This window comes from Eumetopias jubatus, unplaced genomic scaffold (assembly GCF_037043125.1).
Source record: "Eumetopias jubatus isolate StellerSeaLion01/CBP00866 unplaced genomic scaffold, mEumJub1_p1.0 scaffold_5, whole genome shotgun sequence".
Lineage (NCBI taxonomy): Eukaryota > Metazoa > Chordata > Mammalia > Carnivora > Otariidae > Eumetopias > Eumetopias jubatus.
This window is the reverse complement of record NW_028274811.1, coordinates 28,438,871-28,465,685: the sequence shown is the minus strand read 5'-3', so window position 1 is coordinate 28,465,685 and position 26,815 is coordinate 28,438,871. Positions and strand designations below refer to the sequence as shown.

Sequence of the window (26,815 nt, the reverse complement as noted above, 5' to 3'; positions counted from 1 at the left end):
CTCTCTCTCCCAGGACCAAGAAGACTGCTCAGAAACGTTGCTTATTTCTTAATTGGCTTATATTTGTTTACATGTTAAAATACTAAATGTCCAGAAAACTGAACTTATACTTTAATTCAGTTCTGGAGGGATGCCTGGGTGGCTCAGTTGGTTAAGCATCTGCCTTCGGCTCAGGTCATGATCCCAGGATCCTAGGATCGAGTCCCATATCGGGCTCCCTGCTCAGTGGGCAGCCTGCTTCTCCCTCTCCCTGCCGCTCCCCCTGCTTGTGCTCTCTCTCTCTGACAAATAAATAAACCTTTAATAATAATAATAATAATAATAATAATTCAGCTCCAGACTGTGAGTTAGTTTTCACAAATACAAAGAAATATGTTACCAGTTTCTTTTTAAGGACGCACATTCAAATGCGAGGACACCGAAGAAATTAATCATTCAATTCTTATTTGTAGGAACAGATTCTCTGTAACTTGTAAATTATTTTGATTTACAGTGAATCATTATTGTATCCATAAATGCTGGAAAGTTGGTGAACAACATGATATAATGACACCCCCAAATAATTTTAGAACTGCAGGTGCACAAATCGTAACATGTGGGAGATGACTCAAAGGACAATGAGGCCTAAAACAGTTTAGGAAGGGTCACAGGAAGGAGGGAAAGGGGTGAGGGCACACACCCCAATTTTCCAAGATGTCTGTAAAACCAAACTACTCATTTATAGGCAGACACAGTGGAGCAGTCAGGCATGGGCAGCAGAGTCAACAGCTACGCTCAAAAAAGCGAAGGCAAAATGCTCCATAATTTACAACAACCCAATCACAATGCTCATTCTTTTGAGGTTAAATGCTACTGACATAAGCTACACCTGAATCCAATCAATGCAGAGACGTTGAGAAGATTCACACGAAAGGACTAAATTTGTCACAAATGGGTTGGTTTCCGATCTTAATGTAGCCAAGTTGCTTTACTCTGACCTCCATTGAACAAATCAACTTAATGGGCACTAGGAGTGCCATAAAACTTAACAATGGAGTGATTTTTAACTTTTAAAATATAGTTATGAAGCAAAATGTTGGATAGTTTCTACAATACTGGAAATCAAATTAAATCTAGATGTTTTTTAACAGTCTTGACAGATATAATCCTAGTTACCATGTAAATTTATGGTAAGCTGCTGTGATATTAGCCACAGGTGCTACTTTTAATATATGAGCCGCATCTGGCTGGGAATAGAATTTCTCAGAGGACTGAAAATGACCTCACTATCAGACAATGGAAGGGAAAAAAACAAGACCACTGTGGCATATTAAAAGCTGAAGATGTGGTCCACAACTAAATATTTCACATAAAATTCATTTTAACTCTGCAGTTATAGGTTAAAGGATATTATGCTTTCAATATTTAAGAGGCGTAGATATATTTCAGCCAAATAGCCAAAAGATTAAGAATGTAAGACAGTTACGAATGCCCTGGCTACATACATAATGCTCGTTTTCCAACCTTTGATCAGTGTCAGAAAAATGATGCTCGAAGACTTGAAAAGAAAATTCTTTCATGGTTCCCAAGAACACAACATGATTAGACACCACCAAGCATACTAAACCAAGATGTAACAATTACTGATCTCTATGCAGCAGCAACTCTCCAGCGCCTGGCCAACCAAGATCACTGGGTGTGTTTTTAAACTTCTTTGGAGTCATTCATCATGCCCAAGAAAACACTCTCATCAGGTGAAATTTTTGAAAAATCCATTCTGAGTTTAAAACCTGCCAATATCACCTATAGACAAATACAGGGAGAAAACACAAGTTTCTCGTATCTATCCAACTTGAAAATTAAAAGACAAATATGTATAAAACATGGAATTGTTTCCTTTTAAGAAACCCTTTCTGAACCATTTGAAAGCCATCATTTGCCAGAGAACTGGCAAGTGTGGAAATGTGATAAAGGATTTACAAAGATTTAATTTCCTATGAAATAACTCTTCCTGAATTAAACAAGCCTTCTTTATCTGAAAACAATCTCTAAAAGAGAAACACTTCTATGAAAATATTCCCTACATCATTGCACTAAGCTGTGAGAATGGTAGCTACAAAGCCCTATAACATAACATTTTCCTTCTGACCTTCTCAAGTAACTTGAAAGGGCTTGAGTTTTTAGCTTCAGGAGATCAATTCAATCTAGGTGATGATTTCTATTTTCCTTTTTTTTTTTTTTAACAAGTAACTGGATCTAAGCCTGATCTGCAAGGGCATCGAGACCCCGAGTATCTTTAACAAGAAGAACCCGGAATGACTCCCTGATGTTTTTGTGACCGACTGGCAGCAGGAATATGGATCATTTAGGAAAGGCAGGCTCACAAAGCCTCATCTATGAGATGGTTAGTTACTGCAGAAAGGTACTGGTTGAACTAAATATGGCCTTTCTGTGCAATGGAATACTATATAAATATCCCACCATTAAAACTCATGAAATAAAATATTCTACTGACAGAGAAAAATGTTCACTATATATGAAGGGAAAAAAGCAAGTGAGCAAAATACATCTACGGGGGCGCCTGGGTGGCTCAGTCGTTAAGCGTCTGCCTTCGTTTCAGGTCATGATCCCAGAGTCCCGGGATCAAGCCCCGCATCGGGCTCCTGCTTGGCGGAAAGACTGCTTCTCCCTCTCCCACTCCCTCTACTTGTGTTCCCTCTCTCGCTGTGTCTCTGTCAAATAAATAAATAAAATCTTAAAAAACAACAAAAAATACATCTATGACATGACCCCAAATGTATATGCATACACACATACCTACATACTCACAAAATACAGACTAACTCATACTGCTTTTTAAGCAGGCAGAAGGATTACAGGTACATTTTGCTTCTTTGTACTTTTTTTGCTTTCCAAATTATAAAACACACCATGCCATCAGAAAAAAAAATGTTGTATTTTATTAACAAGCTAAACATACCGCATGAATGTAACAGAGAGCCATCATTCCCAGAAGAGTGAGAGAGGCCTGGCTGATGTCTGTGGGGTACATAAGTCATACATACATGTTAAACCCTTCATGTGAAACCTTGCAGTTTTAAATAAATAGGAAGATGGAAGCAACTTGTTCTCAACCTTACATAGCAGAAACCCACTTTAAGACATTCAGAATTACAATGGCCCTCTCTTCTACACATCTGTATCCACAGCTGTATGGTCAGTGGCTCAGAAAGCTGGCGTCTCTCAGTGCAGGACAAGTTTATGCTCTCTACACAGAGTTCTAATTTGCCAGGCAAAGTTTGCTAATTAGCTGCTCTCTGCAGACCTTCTATCTGGAAGTGACTTCCCTCTCCAGGTACAAGCTGACTTCCAATCTGTAGTCGACTTAGGGCCAATAAGTGAATGATCAAGTATTATAAATGAATGCTATTAGGGAAAGGCATGGGGAACCACAGAGCAATTTACAGGCCAAAATCCAAACAGTACCTGGCTTCTCTTTTCTTCAAAATATACAAAGAACGTGGGGCCTCCTTTAAGCCCTCCAAAATAGACATTTTATCCTAAACAAAGAAACAGATTCAACTTTGAACTCAACAGCAGAGTTGGTCATTCAAAGGTCTAAGACATTCTGAAACAGAAAAGGCAATCCACATCCTGAATTATCCCACAAGCCTTCAAAATACAGATTCCTTAGACAAGAACTTTGGCCTTAGGGCAGGAAGCCTGGCCTGGGAGGGAGACAGCTGCCTCCTTCCTCTGAGCAGGGTCCTTAACTTCCCTGTTTCCACCATGACCAAACTGGGTTACAACACCTAACCCTGTAAGAAGCTTCAATGAAACAAGCTACATTAAAAGAAAGAAAGAAAGAAAGAAGCTACATTATCTTCCAGGTCCCTAACAGAGAGCCTCTGTCACCTATTAGATGCTCAAACACTCCTTAGTTTACAAAAATTTTTGTGACACTCCAAACATTAAGAGTTACCTATATAGAGGGGTGCCTGGGTGGCTCCGTCATGATCTCAGGGTCCTTGAGCCCCGCCTCTACACTCAGTGGGGAGTCTGCTTTTTCCTCTCCTTCTGCCCCTCCCCCTGCTCATGCTCTCTAAGTAAATAAATAAAATCTTTTTTTTAAAAAGTTATCTATATACAGAATGACCTTAAAGCAGCATTCTTCATTTAATCAAAATTTATAAAAATAATTCCTGAAAAATGTACCCAACAAATTTATAAATTTTTCTACCTAGAGCACCAGGAAGTTATTATTTTTTTAAAAAGTCAGCCAAGAGTGCTAGACCAGTGGACACAGAAAAAGAAAAAAGAAAAAAAAGAGGATCTGGGATTAAAAGGATTGTCTTGAAACAGAAATGAGTGCCTAATCAATATTAGTAAGCAGGGCTATGGCAGTCTCCCAGCATGACACTTTGTGGAAGCTTAGAAGAATCTGCCATGTGCTCTCAGGACATCGAAATTCACAAAAGACAAAAGCTGTGGGTGGCTGAAGCTGTGGAGCCAAAATTCCAAGCGCTAACCTCAGTCTCTCGTTATTGGAGGCAATTCACTACAGATGCCCATTTGTGGGCATGCCCATCTATAAGTGGCCCATTTCCTTCTCTGATACTTCAAAACTGCAAGCTGAACAAAGACACAATCAATGCTGTTCTTCTGGGAGGTGCACCATGGCATTCCAGATCATCCCACCGTATACAACTACTTGGCCGCCAAAAACACCAATCACCATTAGGAATCATCTGTGTCCAAGAGTAAGGAAATGAGGGAGGGAAAAAGTCCCTAGTGAGAAAGGATTTTCGGTAATAACCTGTAGGAGACAAAAAGATGAAAAATACAACTCCCTGGGGCTAGGGGCACTGGCTAGGATCACCTATGGTGAACCCAATCAAGGGACGTTGTGTATTCAAAATACATGTAGGTCTATCTAAATTAAACAAATACACAAACAAAACACCTCAATAACAGTGCGCTGGGTACTGTGAGAGCACAGTGGAATCTCTGCCCTCAAAGTGCTCGTATGTTGGGTGGGGAGAGACAAAGGGGGGTAGCTACATCTCCCTGGTGCATGATCTAATCTGAATTTAGTCACATCCTAATTCTGCCACCGGTTCATTGTGAATATGGGCAAACCACTTCACCCCTAGGCCTTGGTGGCCTCATCCCTTCTAGCTCTGATGGGCATCAATTCAACATCAAAAAAAGGGTGAAAGAACACCACAAACAAGATAACCCAGGGGCTAAATTAAAAATGGAAGAACAGACTAGTGTCTGTGGCTACAAAGGTCTGTGTAAGGCACGTGAGCTCCACGCCCTGTCCAGGCTGGCCCGCACCACCATATCATCCAAGCCCCCCTCGCCATGGTCATTGATGATATCCACAGTGCTAAAGCAGTGGTCATCCTTTGGTATTACTTGGACTCTCAGCAGAACTGATTCCTCTCTCCCTTTTAAAACACTATCTTCAGGATTCTGTGATACAACACGGGCCTGTCTTCCTATTTCACTGTTAAGTCTTTTCCAGTCTTCTGCTAGCTCCTGCTCTTCCTTCCAGCCCCTAACTGGACTGAATCCCAAGCTCTCTTCTCTCCTCACATCACGCTTTCTGCCTGAGTGGTCTCTTCTATTACCTTGGCTTTTCTCCACACATACCTAAGACTCCCCAGTTACCCACAACCCAGACTTCTACTCTAAGTCCCGAACTCAGACATAAAACTATCTTCTTGAAGTTGACACTTGGATGTCTCCCAGCAACTCACACTTAACGATGTTCAAACCAGAAATCTTGATCCCAGTACCCGCATCATGTTCCCCTCCCCTACTTCCCCAGCTTAATAAATGCCACTCTGACCATCCAGTTCCTCTGGGAGTCATTTTTAACACCCCCTTCTTTTCTTCCTCATCATCCATCGCCACTCCCCACTAGTCAGAGAATCTTAGGTGTTCCCTTTATAAAAGTAATGTGTGGCACCACTGGTCCCTGCTCCAAAATACAGCTCCACCCCCTCCAGCTCGGTTCTTGCCCGCTGTCACTGCCGCGGTCCACAATCCCCTGCTGGGTCCACCCGGATGAACGCACAGGCTCCTTCCTGCTCTCCCTCTATGGCCTTTGCCCCTCTCCCCCTTCCACTCCATCCTCCAAGTCCTCCAACTAGGCTTGTTAAGAAAGGGCACCAGTCCTTCCCACTCCCCCCCCACTTCCGCTATATAATCCTTCTCCCTCCTCCCCTTCGAAAGTCTCGCGACAGCCCTCCCGTTTCCCATAATACCTCACACTCGCCCTTCTAATCGTCTTTCCGCCATCTTTGCTTGCCACTGTCGTGGTGTCCGTGCATGTCCTCACAGATGCTTTCCAGAGTGTTGGCAATGCCAAAAAGAGAGGCAAACGCCACTTTCTTACGAGACTGTGCTCCAGAGTCATTGTCAGATTTCTGACTGTGAAGTTGAAGCATAGTTATGTTGGTGAATTTGAGGTCACGGATAACCACGTCAATCAGAAAATTGTGAACTTCAGGGGCAGGTCAAATCAGTGAGGAGTGATCAGCCCTAGATCTGATGTGCAACTCAAAAGATCTAGAAAAATGGCTGCATAGGGGCTCCTGAGTGGCCCAGTCAAGTAAGCCGCTAACTCTTGATCTCAGCTCAGGTCTGGATCTCAGGGCCCTGAGTTCAAGCCCAGTGCGAGGATCCACGCTGGGTGTGGAGCCTACTTAAAAGAAAAAAATAGAAGAGAAAAGAAAAAGGCTGAAACCTGCCTTCATCCTTTTGATTTCACTGTACTGACAACTTCAGCTGGCATCATGGACCACTGAGAATCAAGAAGTAAACACAGGAGGGAAAATCCTGGGATTCTTTTCCCAGGAATGTAATACATATGTGCAAAATAAAATGCCTCAAGGGACAAAGGGGGAGGGGAGAAAAATGCATCAGCTTCTCAGTTCCTTAGAGAGAACTTCCATGATGGCTCTCCTCAAACTGAATTAGGTCTTAACCATTATTCTTTCTTATAACACTCTTTTCTATTGGAGAGGCAGCATCCATTCTGGCAAATGGTTGGGGACTGCCTGAGGTCAAATTCCAACTCCACAGCTTACTAGCTGTGGGGCTTTGGGCAAGTCGCTTAAGCTAAACCTCAGTTTCCAATCTGTAAAATGAGGAAAATAGTCTCTACTTCACAGGGTTTTGTGAAGATTAAGTGAATAAATACATATAACATCCTTACAAAATAGTGCCTGGCCCAAGGTTTAAGTGTTCATTAGGCACTAGCTACTAGGATTTTCTTTCATGGCACTTACCATAATTTGCAGTTATAGAGTCATTGCTTTATTTGTTTATTCTCTCGCTCCATTCCTATATCTAGTGAGCTCCATGAAAATGGGGACAATATCTGCTTTGCTCATCACTGCACCTCCAGGGTCTAGCATAATGCCTAGCCTAAGTGCACAGTAATGGCTTATTAGTGCTGAGTGCATGTCAGGAAAAACTTTCTGGAAGTGGGTGAGATGTGGACATATTGACAAAAGATAGGTGGAATGGAACAAAGAAGGTGAAGAACTTAAATAAAGGTAGAAAAGAAATGAACCAAGATGCTGGGAGTCTTGGCTTCAGCTCCAGCATGGCCACTGTTTCGTGCTCCCTCTATCTGAACCTCAGTTTCCCTCTTCAGTGAGGGGGGTGACTAAGTGACCTCTTAGTTCTACTCTCTAACAGACTAAAGAAGCCTCTGGCAGAGAAATGAGAGGTAGGGCTAAGGGCCAGCCTGTGGGCAGCTCTGAAAACCTCTGAGAAGGGGCACCTGGGTGGCACAGTCAGTTAAGCATCTGACTCTTGGTTTCAGCTCAGGTCAGGTCATGATCTCAGGGTCGTGAGATCGAGCCCCGAGTCAGGCTCTGCACTCAGCAGGGAGTCTGCTTTGGATTCTCTCTCCCTCTCCCTCTGCCCATAGCCGCGCCCCCTCCTCCCCCCCCCCCTCCGCCACCCATGCACACCCTAGCAAGCTCTCTGTCTCTGAAATAAATAAATCTTAAAAAAAGAAAAGAAAACCTCTGGGATGACGATGTCTTGTAAGATAAAATAGGAAGGAAATAGGATTTTCTGAGCAGAGACCAACTTGGTCACAACAAAGCAGCATGGAGCCCAATGCATGCAGGGAGGTAAAAGGCTGTAAGAAAGTTTGTACAGGACCCCAAGGGGGAGACAAGGTGAACCCAGACTAGAGCACAGTCTTGGGGAAAGACAATGAGGTTTTAGTAACTGATAACCAAGATAATTCTTCAGTTTTAGGTCTAGGTGCTCAAGAGAATGGTGGTACTGCTGAGAGAAACAAGCAAGTTGAAGGAAAGAAAGATGTTTGTTTTCAGCTACTCTAAACCTGAGGTGCTAAACCCAGGACAGCGAGCCCCACAAGGACCCACCTTTCCAATCTTTAATCCATCTCACTGAACCACACTTAGAGCCCTCATTTCCCCAACGCATTACAAATAAGTAAGATGTGCCCCACGCCCCCATCCTTGACCTATGTCCTTCCTTAGCTCCTTCACTCAAAAAACCTATCAGACTTTTGTTTGTTACCTATTGACCACCTTTCTCCAATTCCCTCTTCCCCCACCATCTCTGGTAACCACAAGTCTGATCTCTTTTTCTGTAAGTCCTTTTGTTTTTCAGATTCCACATGTAAGTGAGATCATACAGTATTTGTCTTTCTTTGACTTATTTCACTTAGCATAACGTCCTCAAGTGGTAGGACTTCCCCATTTTTTATGACTGAATAACATTCCACTGTAATATATACCACATACATACCACATCTTCCTTTTTTTACGTTTTTTAATTCCAGTATAGTAAACATATAGTGCTATGTCAGCTTCAGATTTACAATACAGTGATTCAACAATTCTAGGGGCGCCTGGGTGGCTCAGTCGGTTAAGCGACCGACTCTTGGTTTCGGCTCAGGTTATGATCTCAGGGTCATGAAATGGAGCCCTGCGTCAGGCTCCACACTCGGCAAGGAGTCGGCTCAAGAGTCTCTCCCTCTGCCCCTCCCCCTGCTCGCGGGCATGCTCTCTCTCTCCCTCTCTAAAGAAATAAAATATTTTTAAAAAATTTTCTATACATCACTCAGTGTTCATCACAATAAGTGTACTTTTAATCCCCTTCATCTATTTCACCCATCCCCCACCCCTCTGGTAACCATCTGTTTGTTCTCTAGAGTTAAGAGTCTGTTTTTCGGTTTGTCTTTCTCTTTTTTTCCTTTGTTCATTTGTTTTGTTTCTTAAATTCCACATATGAGTGAAATCATAATATTTGTCTTTCTCCAACTGACTTATTTCGCTTAGTGTTATACTCCCTAGTGCCATCCCCATTTTGTTGCAAATGGCAAGATTATGGCTGAATAAGATCCCATTGTGTGTGTGTGTATATGTATATTTTAATTTTATTTTATTATGTTATGTTAGTCACCATACATCATTAGTTTTTGATGTAGTCAACACCCAGGGCTCCATGCAGTATGTGCCTTCCTTAATAAAACAATATTTTTTAAATATATATTTGTACTACATCTTCTTTATCCATTCATCTATCAGTGGAACTCAGGCTGCTTCCATAACTTGGCTATTTTAAATAATACTGCAATAAACGTAAGGGTGCAGATATCCTTTCTTTTTTTTTTTTAAAGATTTTATTTATTTATTTGACAGAGAGAGAGAGAGAGACAGCGAGAGAGGGAACACAAGCAGGGGGCGTGGAAGAGGGAGAAGCAGGCTTCCTGCCAAGCAGGGAGCCGAACGTGAGACTCGATCCCAGGACCCTGGGATCATGACCTGAGCCGAAGGCAGACACTTAACAGCTGAGCCACCCAGGCGCCCTGTTGTTGTTTTTTAAGTAAGCTCTACACCCAATGTAGGGCTTCCACTCACAACCCTGAGATCTAGAGACACATGCTCTACCAACTGAGCCAGTCAGGTGCCCCTAGTGTTGTTGGTCTTTTGATAGGGATTGCATTAAATCTATAGATTGCTTTGGGTAGTATGGACATTTTAACAATACTTGTTCTCCTGACCCATGGGCATGGAATATCTTTCCATTTGTTGGTGTCATCTTCAATTTCTTTCATCAGTGTTTTATAGTTTATAGAATATAGGTCTTTTACCTCCTTAACTAAGTTTATTCCTAGATATTTTATTATTTTGAGTGTAAATGCACATGGGATTGTTTTCTTGATCTTTCTGTTGCTTCATTATAGTGTACAGAAATGCAACAGATTTCTGTATGTACACTGATTTTGTACCCTGTGACCTTACTAAGTTCATTTATCAGTTCTAGTAGTTTTTTGGTAGAATCTTCAGGGTTCCCTATATATAATATAAGCCACAACTTCTATACCTATTCATTCATCAATCGACACTAGGTTGTTTCCATGTCTTAGTTATTGTAAAAAATGGTGTTTGAATATAGGAGTGCAGATACCTTTTTGAGTTACTGTTTTCATTTCCTTTGGATATATTCCCACAATATGTATGTCATTGGAACATATGGTAGTTTTATTTTTAATTTTTTGAGGATCCTCCATACTGTTTTCTAAGGTGGCTACACCAACCTGTCAGACGTTTAAGGACCAACTCAAAACTCCCCTTCTCCAGGCAGCCATGCTAGAGTACATCTTCAGTTTATTAGTACTTCACATTTTAATGCCTCATCACCATGAAAATTTTAAAAATCAACTATCTTGTACAATTCAGATGTACCACCTCCCCAACAAAACGGGCTGGCTCAGTCAGTAAAGCATGTGACTCTTGATCTCGGGGTTGTGAGTTCGATCCCCACGTTGAGTGTAGAGATTACTTAAAAATAACATCTGGAGCACCTGGGTGGCACAGCTGGTTGAACGTCTGACTCTTGGTTTCAGCTCAGGTTGTGATCTCAGCGTCATGAGACTGAGCCTGCATCAGGGTCTGCGCTGAATGCAGAGTCTACTTAAGACTCTCTCTCCCTTTCCCTCTGCCCCTCCCCTCTGTGCTCTCTCTCTCTCTCTCTCTAAAATAAATAAGTAAATCTTTCAAAAATTAATAAAATAAAATCTTTAAAAAAACAAAAAACAAAAAACTGGAAGGTCTTCTGGGTAGAAATGGAATCATGTACTTTTTTTACATTGTCCTCCTTCCACGCTCAGAGTGGAGCTAGTCCCTCAGTGGTGGCCAGCTCAAAGACCTCGCTCCGTTCACTGATCCCACCAGCAGTAGGCTCTGTGGCTCTCAGTGTGAGGACCATGTAGCTCCCTGCCCAGCCCTGACTGGATCTGCTCCAGGTGCCTGGTACGTGTCCACAGCCAGGGCTGCAATGGTGAGGACAGGGCATTTGAAATCAGTTTGATGAATGATATGGCAGAAGGCCACAATTCTGCCTTGCTGGTTGAGAGCACAGGAGCAAACAGATTCATTAGTGGTGCTGGCTGTTTTGATAGGACTGATTTTAACGATACAATTAAATGACCTCTGATTGCTCAACAGTGACACCCGGGTTACTCTTGAGCAAGTACAGCTTTGTTTGTTTTAGCTCGTGAATAGTGCCTTTCTCAGGGAAGTGTTGTCAAACCCATTTAAGGTGGAAAGTAATCCAACAGGTAGTCCTTGGAAAAAAGATATCTCCTAGAAAAAAATAAACGCAAAAACAAAAACAACTTTCTGTGTCACAGTAGGATCTAAACATGTTGCTGTAGGAATCGATGTGAGTGTGACACCCGCTGTGACATGACCCATTGTGACCACAAGCAATCCCACGGTCTCGGTCTGGTTCAGGGTCCTTCTGTGAAATGCAGTGAATTAGTTAAAATGGCCCATTCCAGGGCGCCTGGGTGGCTCAGTTGGTTAAGCGACTGCCTTCGGCTCAGGTCATGATCCTGGAGTCCCGGGATCGAGTCCCACATTGGGCTCCCTGCTCGGCAGGGAGTCTGCTTCTCCCTCTGACCCTCTTCCCTCTTGTGCTCTCTATCTCTCATTCTCTCTCAAATAAATAAATAAAATCTTTAAAAAAAAAAAAGGCCCATTCCAGCCTGGATCAGAAGGGCAATATGATGGTAAATTGTCTGCAAAATGGGGGAGACAACGTACCGTTCTGTTTTGTTTACAAGGATATAAGGCAAAGAGCAGAACACAAAGAGCTCCAAGCCACGGAAGAAGCCCCTCCCCCACCTGTCCACACTGGGGGGCTGAATCCCTCCTGGCGGCAGAGGGCACGTGGTCACCCCCCACCCCCCACCCCCACCACAGAACAGTAGTGCACCACTCTATTTGCTGCTAGGGAGAGATGACTAGCTGCTGAGGCCGCTCCTTCACGTACCCAAGATCCATATTCTGAAAGAGCTGAATGCAAGTTTCTATGTCACAGCCCTAATGCTCCAAAACTCTGACAAAACTCTTGCTTCGCAAACCTGCACAGTGTTTTCTATGGCTGTACTGAAGCAAAGGGCTGGGACGCTCAAGAAAAACAGAACAGAAAAGAGCAAGCCCAAAATACACTGAAGTTATTATTTGAGGTCTCCTTTAAATTATTTTCTGTAATTACTGAGCCGGCAGTCCATTGTTATTAATTCATATTCAGCCTATTTAAGCGGTCCCAGCGATGCAGGCAGAAAACAAATGCCTCGGTAATTTCCTAACTTTTGAGTGTTATTTTCTTGTCAGTTAAATTTAAAGCAACCCATTTCTGACCACATTATACCAAGTTAATCTCATTTAAAGTGCTTCACAAACCCTAACGGCTACACTAAGGTTTTGTACTAATGAAAGCAATTTACATAAATGAAATTTATGTCAATGCATTTCATGAAAAATTTTTTATTTTATAATAACTATAGTGCTTATATGATAACATCTGTTGATATTCACAGTCTAAAGCTGGCAAAGATTTAAACCCACAACATTTTCCATGCATCATGTACATTATCTGTGAAAAGCAATAAAAAAAGCAATGAATGCATTAATCATACCAATATCATCTGCAAAGCATAAATCTGAAATACCTTTCACGTCAGCTCAAACTGCTTTTTATTTTTTACACACCTGATTTTACGCCATCTGTAAAAGGGCAAGACAAAGACTGCTGAGGAAATTTTATTTCTTGGCTGTTTAACTTTCACAAAATACTCAGGCTACGTTCTGTAAACAGAAGATTTACTATACGACTAAGAAAAAGCGATGCAGTTAAAAGTCCAATTTTATGAAAGGCCGGGTAACAGCCACAGCGTTTTCCCACTACACCATGGCATTGTAGTTGCATTTTTGACACCTGTTTTACATTTCCTCTTGTCTGTCCATTCCATGTATTTTCACAAATACACATCAGGTCTAAACCCATTTTATGAGATAAACAGCAGAAGCAAGAGGCCAAATGATACCATTTTAGTCTCTAGCTTCCCTACCCTGAAGGACACCAACACTGCTGTCCCTGCCACCGCCTGACAGCACAAGCATCATCTGCCCACGACTCTCTGGAGCCCCAGGAAAAACTGCAAAGCGAACACCAGCATGAATACACCACACAAATACTTTTTTTAAAAGATTTTATTATTTATTTGAGAGAGAGAGAGAGAGAGAGAGCTAGAGAGCACAAGCAGGGGGAGTGGCAGGCAGAGAAGCAGGCTCCCCGCTGGGCAGGGAGCCCGATGCGGGACTCGATCCCAGGACCCTGGGATCATGACCTGGGCCAAAGGCAGCCACTTAACCGACTGAGCCTCCGAGGCGCTCCACCACACAGATATTTTAATTAGCCCCTCATATGTTTGCTCAGATGTGTTGCTCTCCATTCCAGTGACAACAAAGGACGCTTCTGAGGTTTCAAGTCAGCGGTGGCTACAGAGCCCATCAGTGGGCACAAGTGAGGCTGAAGCCACTGTGTGTGATGAGCATACAGGTTTTCACTTGACCTGGTTCCCAGACACACAGACAGGAGCCTATATGGTAACAGCAAAGGACACTTTCTAAGCTACATGATGAATCAGCCTTGGGAACATCCTCCTGGGAGTGTTCCCCTACCTTCAACAAGCAGAGTACGTTTCCACTTTCAAGAGCGCTCAGATGTGACATTTCTATTATTGCATTACTGACTCATAACTCTGACGTGCACCGCGTTTTGGCTTAAAACAATGAACAACGAAACCCAAATTAATTCTTTCACAACGAGAACTGTTGAGAGCCGTGTCCCACTGAAGACGGTTAAGATTTTCATTAACAGTTGTCTTTCTTCTGGTATCATCAAGCTTTTGACTTCACTGAGTGTTTTAAAATGTTAACCATAAGCCTATTATCAAATTCCTCAATAAAACATTTTTATAAAGTAAGTCAGCAACAGTAACTTTCAACGGCTCTACAGCAGGAGCTCCGGGACACAGGAAGGGAAATACTTTACAAACCCCTAAGTCACATATGGTGCTACCGCTGCTGGACGCACGAGACGGGGCTCCTCGGCACCAGCACCCTCACAGCCCAGGCCGCTCACAGGGCAGCAGTTACACCAGCCCTGACATGATGAACAAGATGCCAGACAAAGGAAGCTTGGGTCTGGCCTGCAAGCTCTACCCGAGACCCGCTGTTCAGCTGCAAAGGGCCATTTTTGTAGGTCAAAACGGGCTGTCGGCCAGGTCGTATGATTCACCCTTAGAAAATCGAATGCCTTGAGGGCCGGTCCGCCGGAGACAGCCCAGACACAGTAGAGGAGCTCCTCCGGGAAAGCAGGGAATCCCAGGTCCTTCTCACAAAGCTGCGTCCCTTTCTCCTGAGTCAGAAGTGTTCTCCATTACCAACTGGAAACTCCTGGTACCCTCCTCCTGGAATTCTTCATTCACCCAAAAGATAACAAACCAGGTGCAGTGTCCCGCCTCGGCTGCCAACCTATTCCCGATGCTCACTTCTCTCCACGCTGAACAATGGAGGCTCCAGCATCCTGGGGGGAGAGGTTGGGGGAGCCCTCCCCGGGGGCTGTGGTTCCTGCCCTGGAGGGCTCCACCTGCTGGCATCTGGAATAGCTGTTTCCTGGGCTCCAAAGCTTCACCTTCTGCACCTCCTTCCAAACCGTCAAACTGCATCAGATTTTGTAAGCTTCCCACCTGACCCCACAAATGACAATACCTAACAAAATTTACCTTTATGGGACACTCCCACCCGACGTCTTGTTCTTTCGACGCAGGCGCCCTGCAGTTGACAAACACCTAAGCATCAGTTTGTCACTGAGAGACTGCTCCCTCCCTAAGTCTACATGAAAAGAAGAAAAGCAAAACTCCCTTACCAACGCCAAGCCCACCCTGTGTGAGTCTAAGCGCTCTGAGCATAGATACTTGCAACTTCAAGTCCTGGCAGCACGATGCTGACGACTCAAGGAGACTCGCCATGCCTGTCACACTGCCCTGCAACCCTCAACACGCTGTGGCTCAGCGCAGTCCTCCCCCAGGGAGATTCAGCGGCTCCCAGCCACAGAAACCTCTGGCACTGGCAGCCGCCAACACCGTTAGAACTCCCTGGGAATTCTGCTCTTATAGTCTCTAAGTATTTGCACCCATCTGAGCTATCAAATGAATGTGGACTATTTGGAACTGACCATATCCTGGAATAAAACCACTGAGAAAAAAAAGCTGCAATGTATTTTGCTGGCTACTTATTATTATAGTAAAACCTAGAATAACCCAAAGCTTGGAGAAACAGGTTTTTCACCCAGGGTCACTAAAAATGTTTTTCTTTTTTTTTTTCCTTTTTAAGATTTTATTTGAGAAAGAGAAAAAAAAGAGAGAGCGAGAGGAGGAGGAGGGGGAGTGGGGGAGAGATAAGCAGGCTCCCCACTGAGCAGGGAGCCCGCCTCAGGGCTCGATCCCAGGACCCTGAGATCATGACCTGAGCCAAAGGCAGACGCTTAATCCACTGAGCCACCCAAGCACCCACTAAAAATGTTTCTAAAAGGTACAGTTCAGGGGCGCCCAGGTGGCTCAGTCGTTAGGCGTCTGCCTTTGGCTCAGGTCATGGTCCCGAGCCCCGCATCAGGCTCCCTGCTCCACGGGAAGCCTGCTTCTCCCTCTCCCACTCCCCATGCTTGTGTTCCCTCTCTCGCTGTGTCTCTGTCAAATAAATAAATAAAGTCTTTAAAAAAAAAAAAAAAGATACGGCTCATTTTCTATAGTAGTAAGAGAAATGAATTCTAAAGCAAACTTGTGACATCATTCCACACACTCTACATTAGCAAACCATTTAAAAACTGTCAACAAGTGTGACCTTCCTTCTGAAGATTTATTCTAAGTAAAAAGACTACGTAGAGAACTGAAAAATGTTCATAACCTATTAGAGCATAAAAAAGAATATAATTTTTACCTCTATGTTCAGCAGAGACTTTTTAAAATATATGCTACCATCCAGTGTGGGCTGAACTCTGCTAAGGGAGACAACGGCTCCCTCCAGATTCTAGAGCGGAGGCCAGGAGAGGTGCTGCCACTGCCAGGAGCACATGGAGCACAGGGGGCCTCCCGAACTCTTGCTAAGGGCAGGGCTGCAGCAAGGGAGACCTCGTCTCATGGAGCTGTGTCTTGGCACATGGAAATGCCTCCTCACGACAGAAAATTCTAGGCCAACATCCCCACATATCCATTTTGCACACACGCAGGACGGTATCTAGAAGGTCAATTTCTAGATCAGGCCACCGGGTATGTGCATTTTAAAAGCGGATACACACTCCCCAACTGTCCCCTCAATGGACACTCCCACCTCTTCGCTCACCGTCTCGCACATCACAGCCGCACCTCCCTCCTTCCCAGCTAGATTCCAAGCTCCAATGTTTTAATTCCTGCCTTGCACGCGCCCTTACTTCCCTTGCCCCTCAATTCCTCCACTGGACACATTTAGCGAAAGTACAGCCTTTACTAAGCCCAACTCCGCACCTACTTGAAGCCTGTGCCGAAACAGCTGAAGGTGGCTGGACAAAACATACAAAATCTTCACTTGCGACGTGTGACCAGAAATCTCCCGTGAGGGGCACCTGGGTGGCTCAGTTGTTAAGCATCTGCCTTCGGCTCGGGTCATGATTCCAGGGTCCTAGGATCGAGCCCCACATCCTTCTCCCGCTCCCACTCCCCCTGCTTGTGTTCCCTTCTCTAGCTGTGTCTCTGTCAAATAAATAAAAAATAAGATCTTAAAAAAAAAAAAATCCCCAGTGACACTGAAAACTGCCCAGAAATTGACCACAATCCCCTAATTAGTGGACTGTCTTGGCCTCCAAGAGGACTATTCCACTCCTTTTCTAATCTTCCCAGATCTCCAACATTCCTCCCTCCCACTCCTGCTCATTCTCAGTTGATAACCTCACTAAAAAAATAGAAACCATCAAAGAGAATTACCTGTACTTCCCAAGAGCAGGGTAGCAACCAACCTTCATCTACATTTATACATTCTGCCTTCTTTCCTCAGACAGTGGACACTCCAGGTGCCCTGCGCCCCGACCCGCCCATTCCATCTGTGCCCTCTTGCCAACCAGGCCTGTACTCTCACAATCATCCCCCTGACAATCCTCAACCCAGTATCTCCAGCCTGAGCTCCAACCTCACATACCCAAGTGCTGACCTGATAACACCACCTGGGTGACTAATAAGTGTCTCATACCTGCAACGTCCGAAACAGGATTCTCAACTCCCTACCCTGCCCCATTTTCCTTAACTCAGGAAATGACACCAACAGTACCGCCCTTTACCCTCTAGCTCAAACCAAAACCTTGGGATCATCCTTGACTCTCCACTTCCCCCATATCCAATCTAACAGCAAGCCTTGTTTGCTCTCTCTTCGAAATGTATGAGGAATACTACATTTCTCTCCACTCCACTGCTAGCTCCATAATCCCCCATCACCTCTTACCTAGCCTGCCACAACGACATCCTAGCTAGTGGGCCTGGTTCCGCTCTGGCCCTCCTACTGTCTAGTCACAGCATATCAGCCAGGACAGTCTTTCTAGAACATAACCAAATCATGGCACGTCTGTTCCTGAAAGCCCCACAGCTCTGTACCCAGAACAAAATCTAAACTCCTCACCAGATGGACAAGGCTCCAGGGCTCTGGGCTCTCCCTCTCCTCGGCCCCATCTCCTATCAGTCTCTCCTTCCTGCTCACTCCGGACACTGGCCTTCTGGCTCCTCCTCAGTCATACCAAGATCATTCCTGCTCCAGGAATTCTGTACCTGCTTTTCTCTCCTTCAGGAAGGCTCTTCCCTTGGGTCTTCACATGCTGAGCTCCTTCACATGATTCAGGCCTCGGACGTCCCCTCCCTAGAGAGGGCCTGCGAGACCACCCCACCCTAAACAGCCTCCATTCTAATATCCTACTTTTCTCCGTCGCACTGATCTCTACCTGAAGTTACACTACTTACTCATTTGCTTCTTGTCTGTCTTCTCCACTAGAACGGAGCTACCTGAGCTTAGAATTGTGCCCAGCACAGTGAAGATGCTTAATAAATACTTGTTGAGTTAATAAACACTACTTTTGGGCGCCTGGGTGGCTCAGTCGGTTAAGCGACTGCCTTCGGCTCAGGTCATGATCCTGGAGTCCCGGGATCGAGTCCCGCATCGGGCTCCCTGCTCGGCAGGGAGTCTGCTTCTCCCTCGGACCCTCTTCCCTCTCGTGCTCTCTCTCATTCTCTCTCTCTCAAATAAATAAATAAAATCTTTAAATAAATAAATAAATAAATAATACTACTTTTACAATAAAAGTCAAGCTGATTTTTAAAAGTGTAACTGCATGAACAACTGCTACATTATGAATAAACTCTGTGGAGAAAGACTAGAAAAGAATAAACGCTCAATGAAAGAAGTTGCAATGAGAATTTTTCTTAATTTACAACATCCCATTCTAGCATTTCCTGTTAGTGTTTTATAATAAAAACCAGGATCTCTTCTGTCCTAAATAAAAGGTTAGTGAGGATCTATCAGTGCGAGAGGGTCACGACTCTAAACACCGGTTGTGAAACAGAGAAAGGTAACCCTGACAGCCAGGAGCTGGCCTGGCATGCACACCGAGGCCCTAGGGTTACACACGAACATCAACATCAGACAAGTCCACTCCGTGAGTAGGATGGATTCAAACAAAAACAAGACCAAGCTGCAAGGTTATGTGAACACAGACAAAACATGAACACTGTCCACACCACAAAGTACCAAACAATGCCCTCTCCCAGCTAATGAGCGAGTGTTGCTTCTTTGCCAATTTCAGCTTTGGCCCCACTTTAGTCTACCCTCCCTACTGGTAAGATTGATGAAAATACTGAATCACAGACCTGCCCATTTTCTGACAATATCCAATCTAGACCAAACCATCTTTCCAACACCTTCTCCCTGAGACGCCCCACAGTTCCCTATGATGTGCAGCCTCCCTCGCTGCAACAAGCGATTCAGCCCCAACCTGCTCCACTAAACCCAGGTGTGTTCCTGGTGATGTTGGGTGGGTGGACACTGACAGGTGTCACATCAGATCCAATTACTGGCCACTGTACACGTAGAAGTCCTAAGAGACCCAGCTGGAAAACTGACCCCTGGATATAATCTCAGGGCTGCTTCTCTGAATACATTCCCTGACATTGGCTGATTTTCTTGTCATCTGCCTCTTTCTCCTAAAAGCTGAGTAAAGGAAAAAAAAAAAAAGCCAAATTAATAAAATGTCCCAATGAATAACATTACAATTAATCACGGATGCCCTGCACAGCTTCCCTTCCCTCCCATTTCTGAAAGTCGCCCCAAGCACAGGGTTAGCGTGGGCTGGATGACTGACTCTTGGGCAGAGCCTGAGGCAACACTACTCAAGTACTTTAAGCCACATGTTCAAGCCCAATAAATTAGCCCAGGCTTAAAGAAGTCAGGCTGTACACATGTAAGAATTTTAATAAGCCTGGAAAATGCTACCTAGAGCTTATATACAAGCTTACTGTACCAATGGGATTCCGGGCCACCAGCCACGGAGTGCTAAGCCCCTGACAAGAGCTGTCGAACACATGGGGCAGCAGGGACAGGGAGTCGGCTCGGTCTAGGTCTCCTCAGGAGCTGGAGACTCAAAGCAGAAGGCTGGCAGCCAGATGGATGGAGAGCAGAATAGGGCATGCAGCTCAGTGGAGCCAACGGCATTTACTAGGAAAACATGTCGAAGGTTTGTTTGGTGGAAATCTGGTCCTCACACACCCTTCCAGAAACTAGCAAACACTGTAATCAATGTCTGCATTTATCAAATGCCTGTTTGTACCCAGAACTGTGTTAGGTACAATAGAGAGTTATTTAAGCAAACATGGTCTCTGCCTTCTAGATGCTGACACCTAATATAAATAAAAACAATAAATCTGTCCAGAGGATTACCAAACTCACTGAACAAACATGAAATAGTCAAAAGCACCGACCTTATATAAATGCAGTGGGGTAAGAGCTGAAGGGTAAGTCATGGGAGATGACTCTCTAAACAGGGCGGGGCCCTAATGGAACAGTTACCTTGTTAAGGCTAAGTCTCCAAGGGGGGAGGGAGGCGGGGACTTTTAAGAAAAGCTACAAGGGCAGGCTCTTGGGCTGGGGGAAAACAAGCTAATCAGAGAAGAGGCTGAAGCTTGGGGCTTGATTTAAAGACTGAAATACATGTACGGGGAGAAAGAAAACTTGACAAGCGTCCAAGAAAAGTAGGGGAAATCAGTTGAGCAGGTGTATGTTTCTCAACTGCTTTTACTCAGGCCCTCTTCTGATAAACATAAAAAACTCATACGCCCTTTTAATGTTATTTAAAATTTTAAAGGAGGGGCGCCTGGGTGGCTTGGTCAGTTAAGCGGCTGCCTTTGGCTCAGGTCATAATCCCAGAGTCCTGGGATCGAGCCCCGCATCGGGCTCCCTGCTCGGCGGGGAGCCTGCTTCTCCTTCTCCCTCTGGCTGCCTCTCTGCCTATGTGTTCTATCTCTCTGCCAAACAAATAAATAAAATCTTAAAAAAATAAAATTAAAATTAAAAATTAAAAAATAAAATAAAATTTGAAAGGAAACTAAATATCCTAACGCACACCAAACCAAGGGGTTCAGAATCTGATTTTCCAAATGACAAAAACCACTCCCTTCCCCTACAGCTGAGACTCACCCAGCTGGATGGGAGCACCTGTCAACAAGGACAGAGCAGCGGTCACTGACTTCTTAAGGGCCACATGGGACCAGACAACCAGCAGGATTAAAGAGCTGCAGCTTAAGGTGACACAGACAGACCATGGCACTAGCAAGAATATGTCATAATTACCTCATTAAAATTTTTGAAGGAAAATTCTTTGTAGATGGCGTCTCTCTCATGTAATTCCGACCATCCTGCTGCTTTCAGGTCAAGGATAACTTGGTTCCTCTCCTCTGCTGTCAAATGGCGAGCATCTGCTGCCTATGGAAAGAACACACATAATATCTGAAAGGTACACGTTCAGTTAAACTCAAATGCATAGCCCTTTACCTTATGGACAGATGCAGAAAAATACCTTCAGGGCAACAATTTGTGACCATTTTGGGTTCCCCTGTTCTCAAAAAATAGACAAAAATAAGGCTAGCTCCATACAAAAGAAGATGCCTCCATGCTAAGGTGTCTCACATGCCTTACTGTTGCCTCACACTTCACAATCCTGTGTCTCTGGTTGATCACAGATACAACCGTCAGCCATTACCGCTGGTCATCTTACCAACGACCATATTGCCAATGGCCAGCATTCCCCGATGTGGGAAATTTGGTAAGCACACCCACGCACACCCTACAAGTCCGCTGTCAGGTCCCAAATTAGAACTCAGGGCTCTATACTCCTGGTCCACTGCTCTTTGGAGGGTCCCACACACCTTGGTATTCTTCACTGCCTACTCACAAGGCTCTTAACTCTCCGGGTGCACTATCCCCTTTGAGATCTGATGAAAACTAACCTCCAGAGGGGAAAAACACAAATGCACCCTTAACACAGGATTTGGAATAGTAACTTCTGGGGGATCCACAGATCCCCTTGCCTTAGTAGAGTGAGTTTTTCCAGGCCACCAGTAAGACAAATCCCCCCAGTCTGGCCAGAGCACTGTCCACCTTGTTCCCACACTCACCCTGGTGATGAAACTCACAAACCCGGAGTTCTGTTGGCTAGCAGGCCCACACTTCTATTCTAGTTGTTTTTTAATTGAAAAAACTCTAAACATCATGGCCAGAGAAAGGAGAGGAAACTCTGGTGGAAGTCAGAAGAGCTTAGCTCTCATTCCAGCATAAATGCCAACCAATACCTCCGACCTTACCTATTTGCAGGGCTACTGAAGGCTCAGGTGAGAGAGGAACTGTCACCCAGAAAGTCAAAACATATTATAAGGGCTCCTCATCAAACGGCAACTGGGAGCTGAGCTGGATCTTCCACCATGAAACCACAACTCATTCCCACTTCAGAAATCCTGAAACCCTTTATCACTGACATTGATGTAAGTAAGAGAACAGAGTAAGTAAAATTATTTTAAGACAATTTATTCTGGGGTGCCTGGCTGGCTCAGTGGGTTAAGCATCTGCCTTCGGTTCAGGTCTTGATCTCAGGGTCCCGGGATCGAGCCCCACGTCAGGCTCCCTGCTCAGTGGGAAGTCTGCTTCTCCCTCTCCATCTGCCTCTCCCCCCGCACCCCGCACCCCCGCTGGTGCGTGCACACTCTCTAATAGATAAAATCTTTTATTTTTTATTATTTTTTAAAGATTTTATTTATTTATTTGACAGAGAGAGAGAGAGCACAAGTAGGCAGGCAGGCAGGCAGGCAGAGGCAGAGGGAGAAGCAGGCTCCCCGCTGAGCAGGGAGCCCGATGTGGGGCTCGATCTCAGGACCCTGGGATCATGACCTGAGCCGAAGGCAGACGCTTAACCGACTGAGCCACCCAGGCGCCCCATTTTTTTTTATTTTTTTTTTAAAGATTTTATTTATTTATTTGAGAGAGAGAGAATGAGAGATAGAAAGTATGAGAGGGAAGAGGGTCAGAGGGAGAAGCAGACTCCCTGCCAAGCAGGGAGCCCGATGTGGGACTCAATCCCGGGACTCCAGGATCATGACCTGAGCCGAAGGCAGTTGCTTAACCGACTGAGCCACCCAGGTGCCCTAAAAACTTTTTTAAGATTTTATTTCTTAGAGAGAGCGCGCGCACAAGCAGGGGGAGCGGCAGGCAGAGGGAGAAGCAGGTTTCCCGCTGAACAGGGAGCCCGATGTGGGACTGGATCCCAGGACCCTGGGATCATGACCTGAGCTGAGGGCGGCTGCTTAACCGACTGAGCCACCCAGGTGTCCCTAAATAAATAAAATCTTAAAAAAAAAAAAAAAAAGGCAACAGGGCGCCTGGGTGGCTCAGTTGGTTAAGCGACTGCCTTCGGCTCAGGTCATGATCCTGGAGTCCCAGGATAGAGTCCTGCATCAGGCTCCCTGCTCAGCAGGGAGTCTGCTTCTCCCTCTGACCCTACCCCCTCTCATGTGCTCTCTCTCTCTCTCGTTCTCTCAAATAAATAAAATCTTTAAAAAAAAAAAAGCAACAAAAAAACAACTTATTCTAAGAGGAAAAAAGGTTGCTTATGAACCAGTTTTCTTGTTTCTCTTCCTTGCTAGGTCAGCCACCCTTCCCCACAACTAACACAAGAAAAAAAATGAAAAAAAAACAGAAACCTCTTAATAAAAAGATTTGAAGACCTGTTATCAAAACCGCTTAAACTATTAAGACTCAAAACATCTATTCATTACTTTTACAGTGACCCACTATAAGAAATTATCTAAAATTCTTATTAGCCACTTAAATATGCTAAGTCAACTCAGAAAAGTATGGAAAAGAAATTAAATTATCTGTGTCCACTCTGAGTAGCTGCCAAGAAAACTCTTAGCCATGCTGTGGGCAATGCAGCAATCACCTGGAGTGAGTGGAACACGCCCGCTGAGCTGTTTTCCTCCATATTCTCCGCCATGCACATCCCCAGTGAGGGCAACGGTGTGCTCACCACAGGTGTCTGCCCAAGAACAGGGACCGTGTCCAGGACTGTGAAATGGAATCACTTCACTTACCTAACACAAATGGTCCCCTTGGAGACACACCTTCTGCAGAACCCTTTATAATGGGCTTAATTTTTTTTCTGCGGGAGATGGGGACAGGGAAAAGCATAGGATTTGGAGAGAACAAACTTGATCTAAGGCCTCACTTGGTTACTTTCAGCTGTGGAGATGCTGAACAAATCACTTAGCTTCTTTCAATACCAGTATCCTCATGTCTATGGCGGGGGTATCACCACATCTACCTGTCGAGACTTTTTTTTTTTAAAGATTTTATTTATTTGAGAGAGAGAAAGAGAGCAGAAGCAGGGGGAGTGGGAGAGCTCGGAGAGAAAGAAGCAGACTCCCTGTTGAGCAGGGAGCCCAAAGTCAGACCCAATCCAAGGACCCTGGGATCATCACCTGAGCGGAAGGCAGACACTTAACTGACTGAGCCACCCAGGCGCCCTGAGATTTTTTTGAAAGAGTTAAGTTAAAGAGATCTTGAATGTGAAGGCACCGGCATAGAGCCTGGCACCTGGCAACCACTCAAATCATGTCTGTTTATTCATTCCTCTGAACCCCGTAATTTTACTTAATCATCAGCACCTTGGGTACAGGTACGTGGGTACAGGTACGCTAGGTACGCCTAGCGACACGCTTAGGTGACAGTACGCACTCAACTCGTGTTCTCACCTTAATGGCCACGTGCTCACCTTCCTCCATCACCAATCTATTTTTTTTAAAGATTTTATTTATTTATTTGAGAGAGAGAGAATGAGAGATAGAGAGCACGAGAGGGAAGAGGGCCAGAGGGAGAAGCAGACTCCCTGCTGAGCAGGGAGCCCGATGTGGGACTCGATCCCGGGACTCCAGGATCATGACCTGAGCCGAAGGCAGTCGCTTAACCAACTGAGCCACCCAGGCGCCCATCACCAATCTATTTTAAATGTATCCTATTAGACTTTCAAACTTCCAAACAAGCAACTTAAGATGAAACAGGAAGTTTAATGCAACATTCCCCCACTAGGTGGTGCTGCGTGTTAAAACTTTCCCTCAAGTTAATTTATCCCACTATATTAATTTCTAATGCCAGGAAACTGACGGAACACCCCGCGGAAGAGGGAAGAAGTATAGATTTGTCACCCCCCAAAAGGAATTTATTAATAATTCCCCCAAAAACATCACAGCAGAACAAGTGCGTTAACTCAGCGTTGAGCCAGCGGGTTTCCGGCGAGCGCGCCCTGCGGGAGCCGGTCCCCGCCCTCGGCGAGCGCACAGTCTAGCGGCAGAGCGCCTTTAATCACTTCAAGCGACCCTTAGCATCAGAGAGCTTTACAGCTACTTTTCGTGCTTTCTTTAAACAAAACTCGTCCTCGGTCTTTTTTTTCCGGTGGGCAGTCTCGTAGACAACGGCGGGATGTGTAAGCCAGGAAGAAACGATGGTGCTGCGAACCCCTTGTCTCCCGCCAGGAGTCGGGCAGGTGCCCGGCGCCCGAACGCGGCTCCCCAAGGTCCGAGGCCGGAGGCCGGGCCCGCTTCGGGGCCGGACCGGGTCCTTCGCCCTAACCCCCCCAGCCGGCGCCGCGGGGCCTCGCCCTCCTCCCGCACCGCGGGTCCCGGCACTCACCGTGGCCGAGAGGCTCGGGCCCCGGCCCCGCAACGTCGCCAACAGGAGCCGCAGCGCCCCCCGCGCCCCTAGCGCCGCCGCCATGGCCGCCGGCCCAGGGCTGCCCGGCGCGCTGCCTGCCCGCCGCCCGCAGGCGTCCACCGGGCCGGCCGGGAGCCGGGAGCGGCGCGGGCGGCCCCCAGTCGCGGGCCAAGCGGTCCTGCAGGCGCCTGCGCGGCCCGCCCCGGAAGGTCCCGGGAGTTTCAGGGCCGCCGGCCGCGCTGGCAGCAGGCGGGCGGGCGCCGCAGGCCCCCGCAGGCCCCCGCGCTCCCAGCTCCGGCTCCGCGCCCGCTGCGTCGTGCCAACCTCCAGTGCCTGGAGGTGGGCCCGGCCGGGTAGCGCGCTCAGGGGTGACCCCCGGTTCGGCTCTTCGGTGTCCGGGCCCCGGCTAGCCGCACACTCGCGGATAGTCGGTGCCGGGCTCCCTCCTAGGCGAAGGGGCCCAGAGCCCGAGCCGGCGGGAGGACTTCGCGGGCGGGGACGGGAGGAGATGGGCTCCAGGTGGGTGCTTGGGGGCCACTCCCGTCCCCAAGAGAACCATAGGGGTTCGGACCGGGCCTTGTAAGGCAGGAAGCTGTGCTGGGCCCGCCTAGCTGCTGAGGCCTTGGGCACGCTGGTTCATCTGTGCTGGCCCAAATAAGACAGTGTGGAAACCCAGCTCTTCATGCTCTCTGAAGAGTAGCGCACGAGATGAATGTAGGCAGATACACAGGAAATTTTTTTCTGGAGAAGAGGGGTAGTCTTTTATGTATGCATTTACTAATATTTTATTCTTCCTTTTTTCTTGCCTTTTTTTGAGATGTAATGTCACATACCGAAAAATTCACCCTTTAAAGTACAATTTACTGGTTTTTAGTATATTCACTTGTACCTTTTTTTACTAGTTTAAGCAAATTAATATAACCAATTTTTCATAAGATTTATCCATATACCCGAAAAAAATTTTTTAATATGAGAGTCCATTTAAGTTCAAATTAGCTGTTGCTAGCAGTTAATTTCATTTCCCATATGGAGTTGGGGAAAAAAAGCTTTTTTTGCCTTAAGATATGCTAAAATTAAGACATGGCTCAATATGCATTCTTTGCGTTTGCCCACTTGACAAAAACTCAAGGGAGGAATCTCGCTGCAGACCCTGATCAAAT

At 45.6% G+C, this 26,815-nt stretch overlaps 1 protein-coding gene across 1 annotated transcript in view; it reads right to left on the bottom strand.

Annotated features, from left to right (window-relative positions):
- The window catches only part of PCBD2 (pterin-4 alpha-carbinolamine dehydratase 2), a 50,020-nt gene extending 24,255 nt beyond the window's left edge, over positions 1–25,765 (bottom strand). The window contains exons 1-2 of the mRNA XM_028103516.2: positions 25,635–25,765; positions 21,252–21,383 (exon numbers count right to left, since the gene is read on the bottom strand). Coding sequence (XP_027959317.1) covers positions 21,252–21,383; positions 25,635–25,718 — 216 coding nt within the window. The 5' untranslated portion in view covers positions 25,719–25,765. The remainder of the gene's footprint in view (positions 1–21,251; positions 21,384–25,634) is intronic.
- Positions 25,766–26,815: the final 1,050 nt, after the last annotated feature.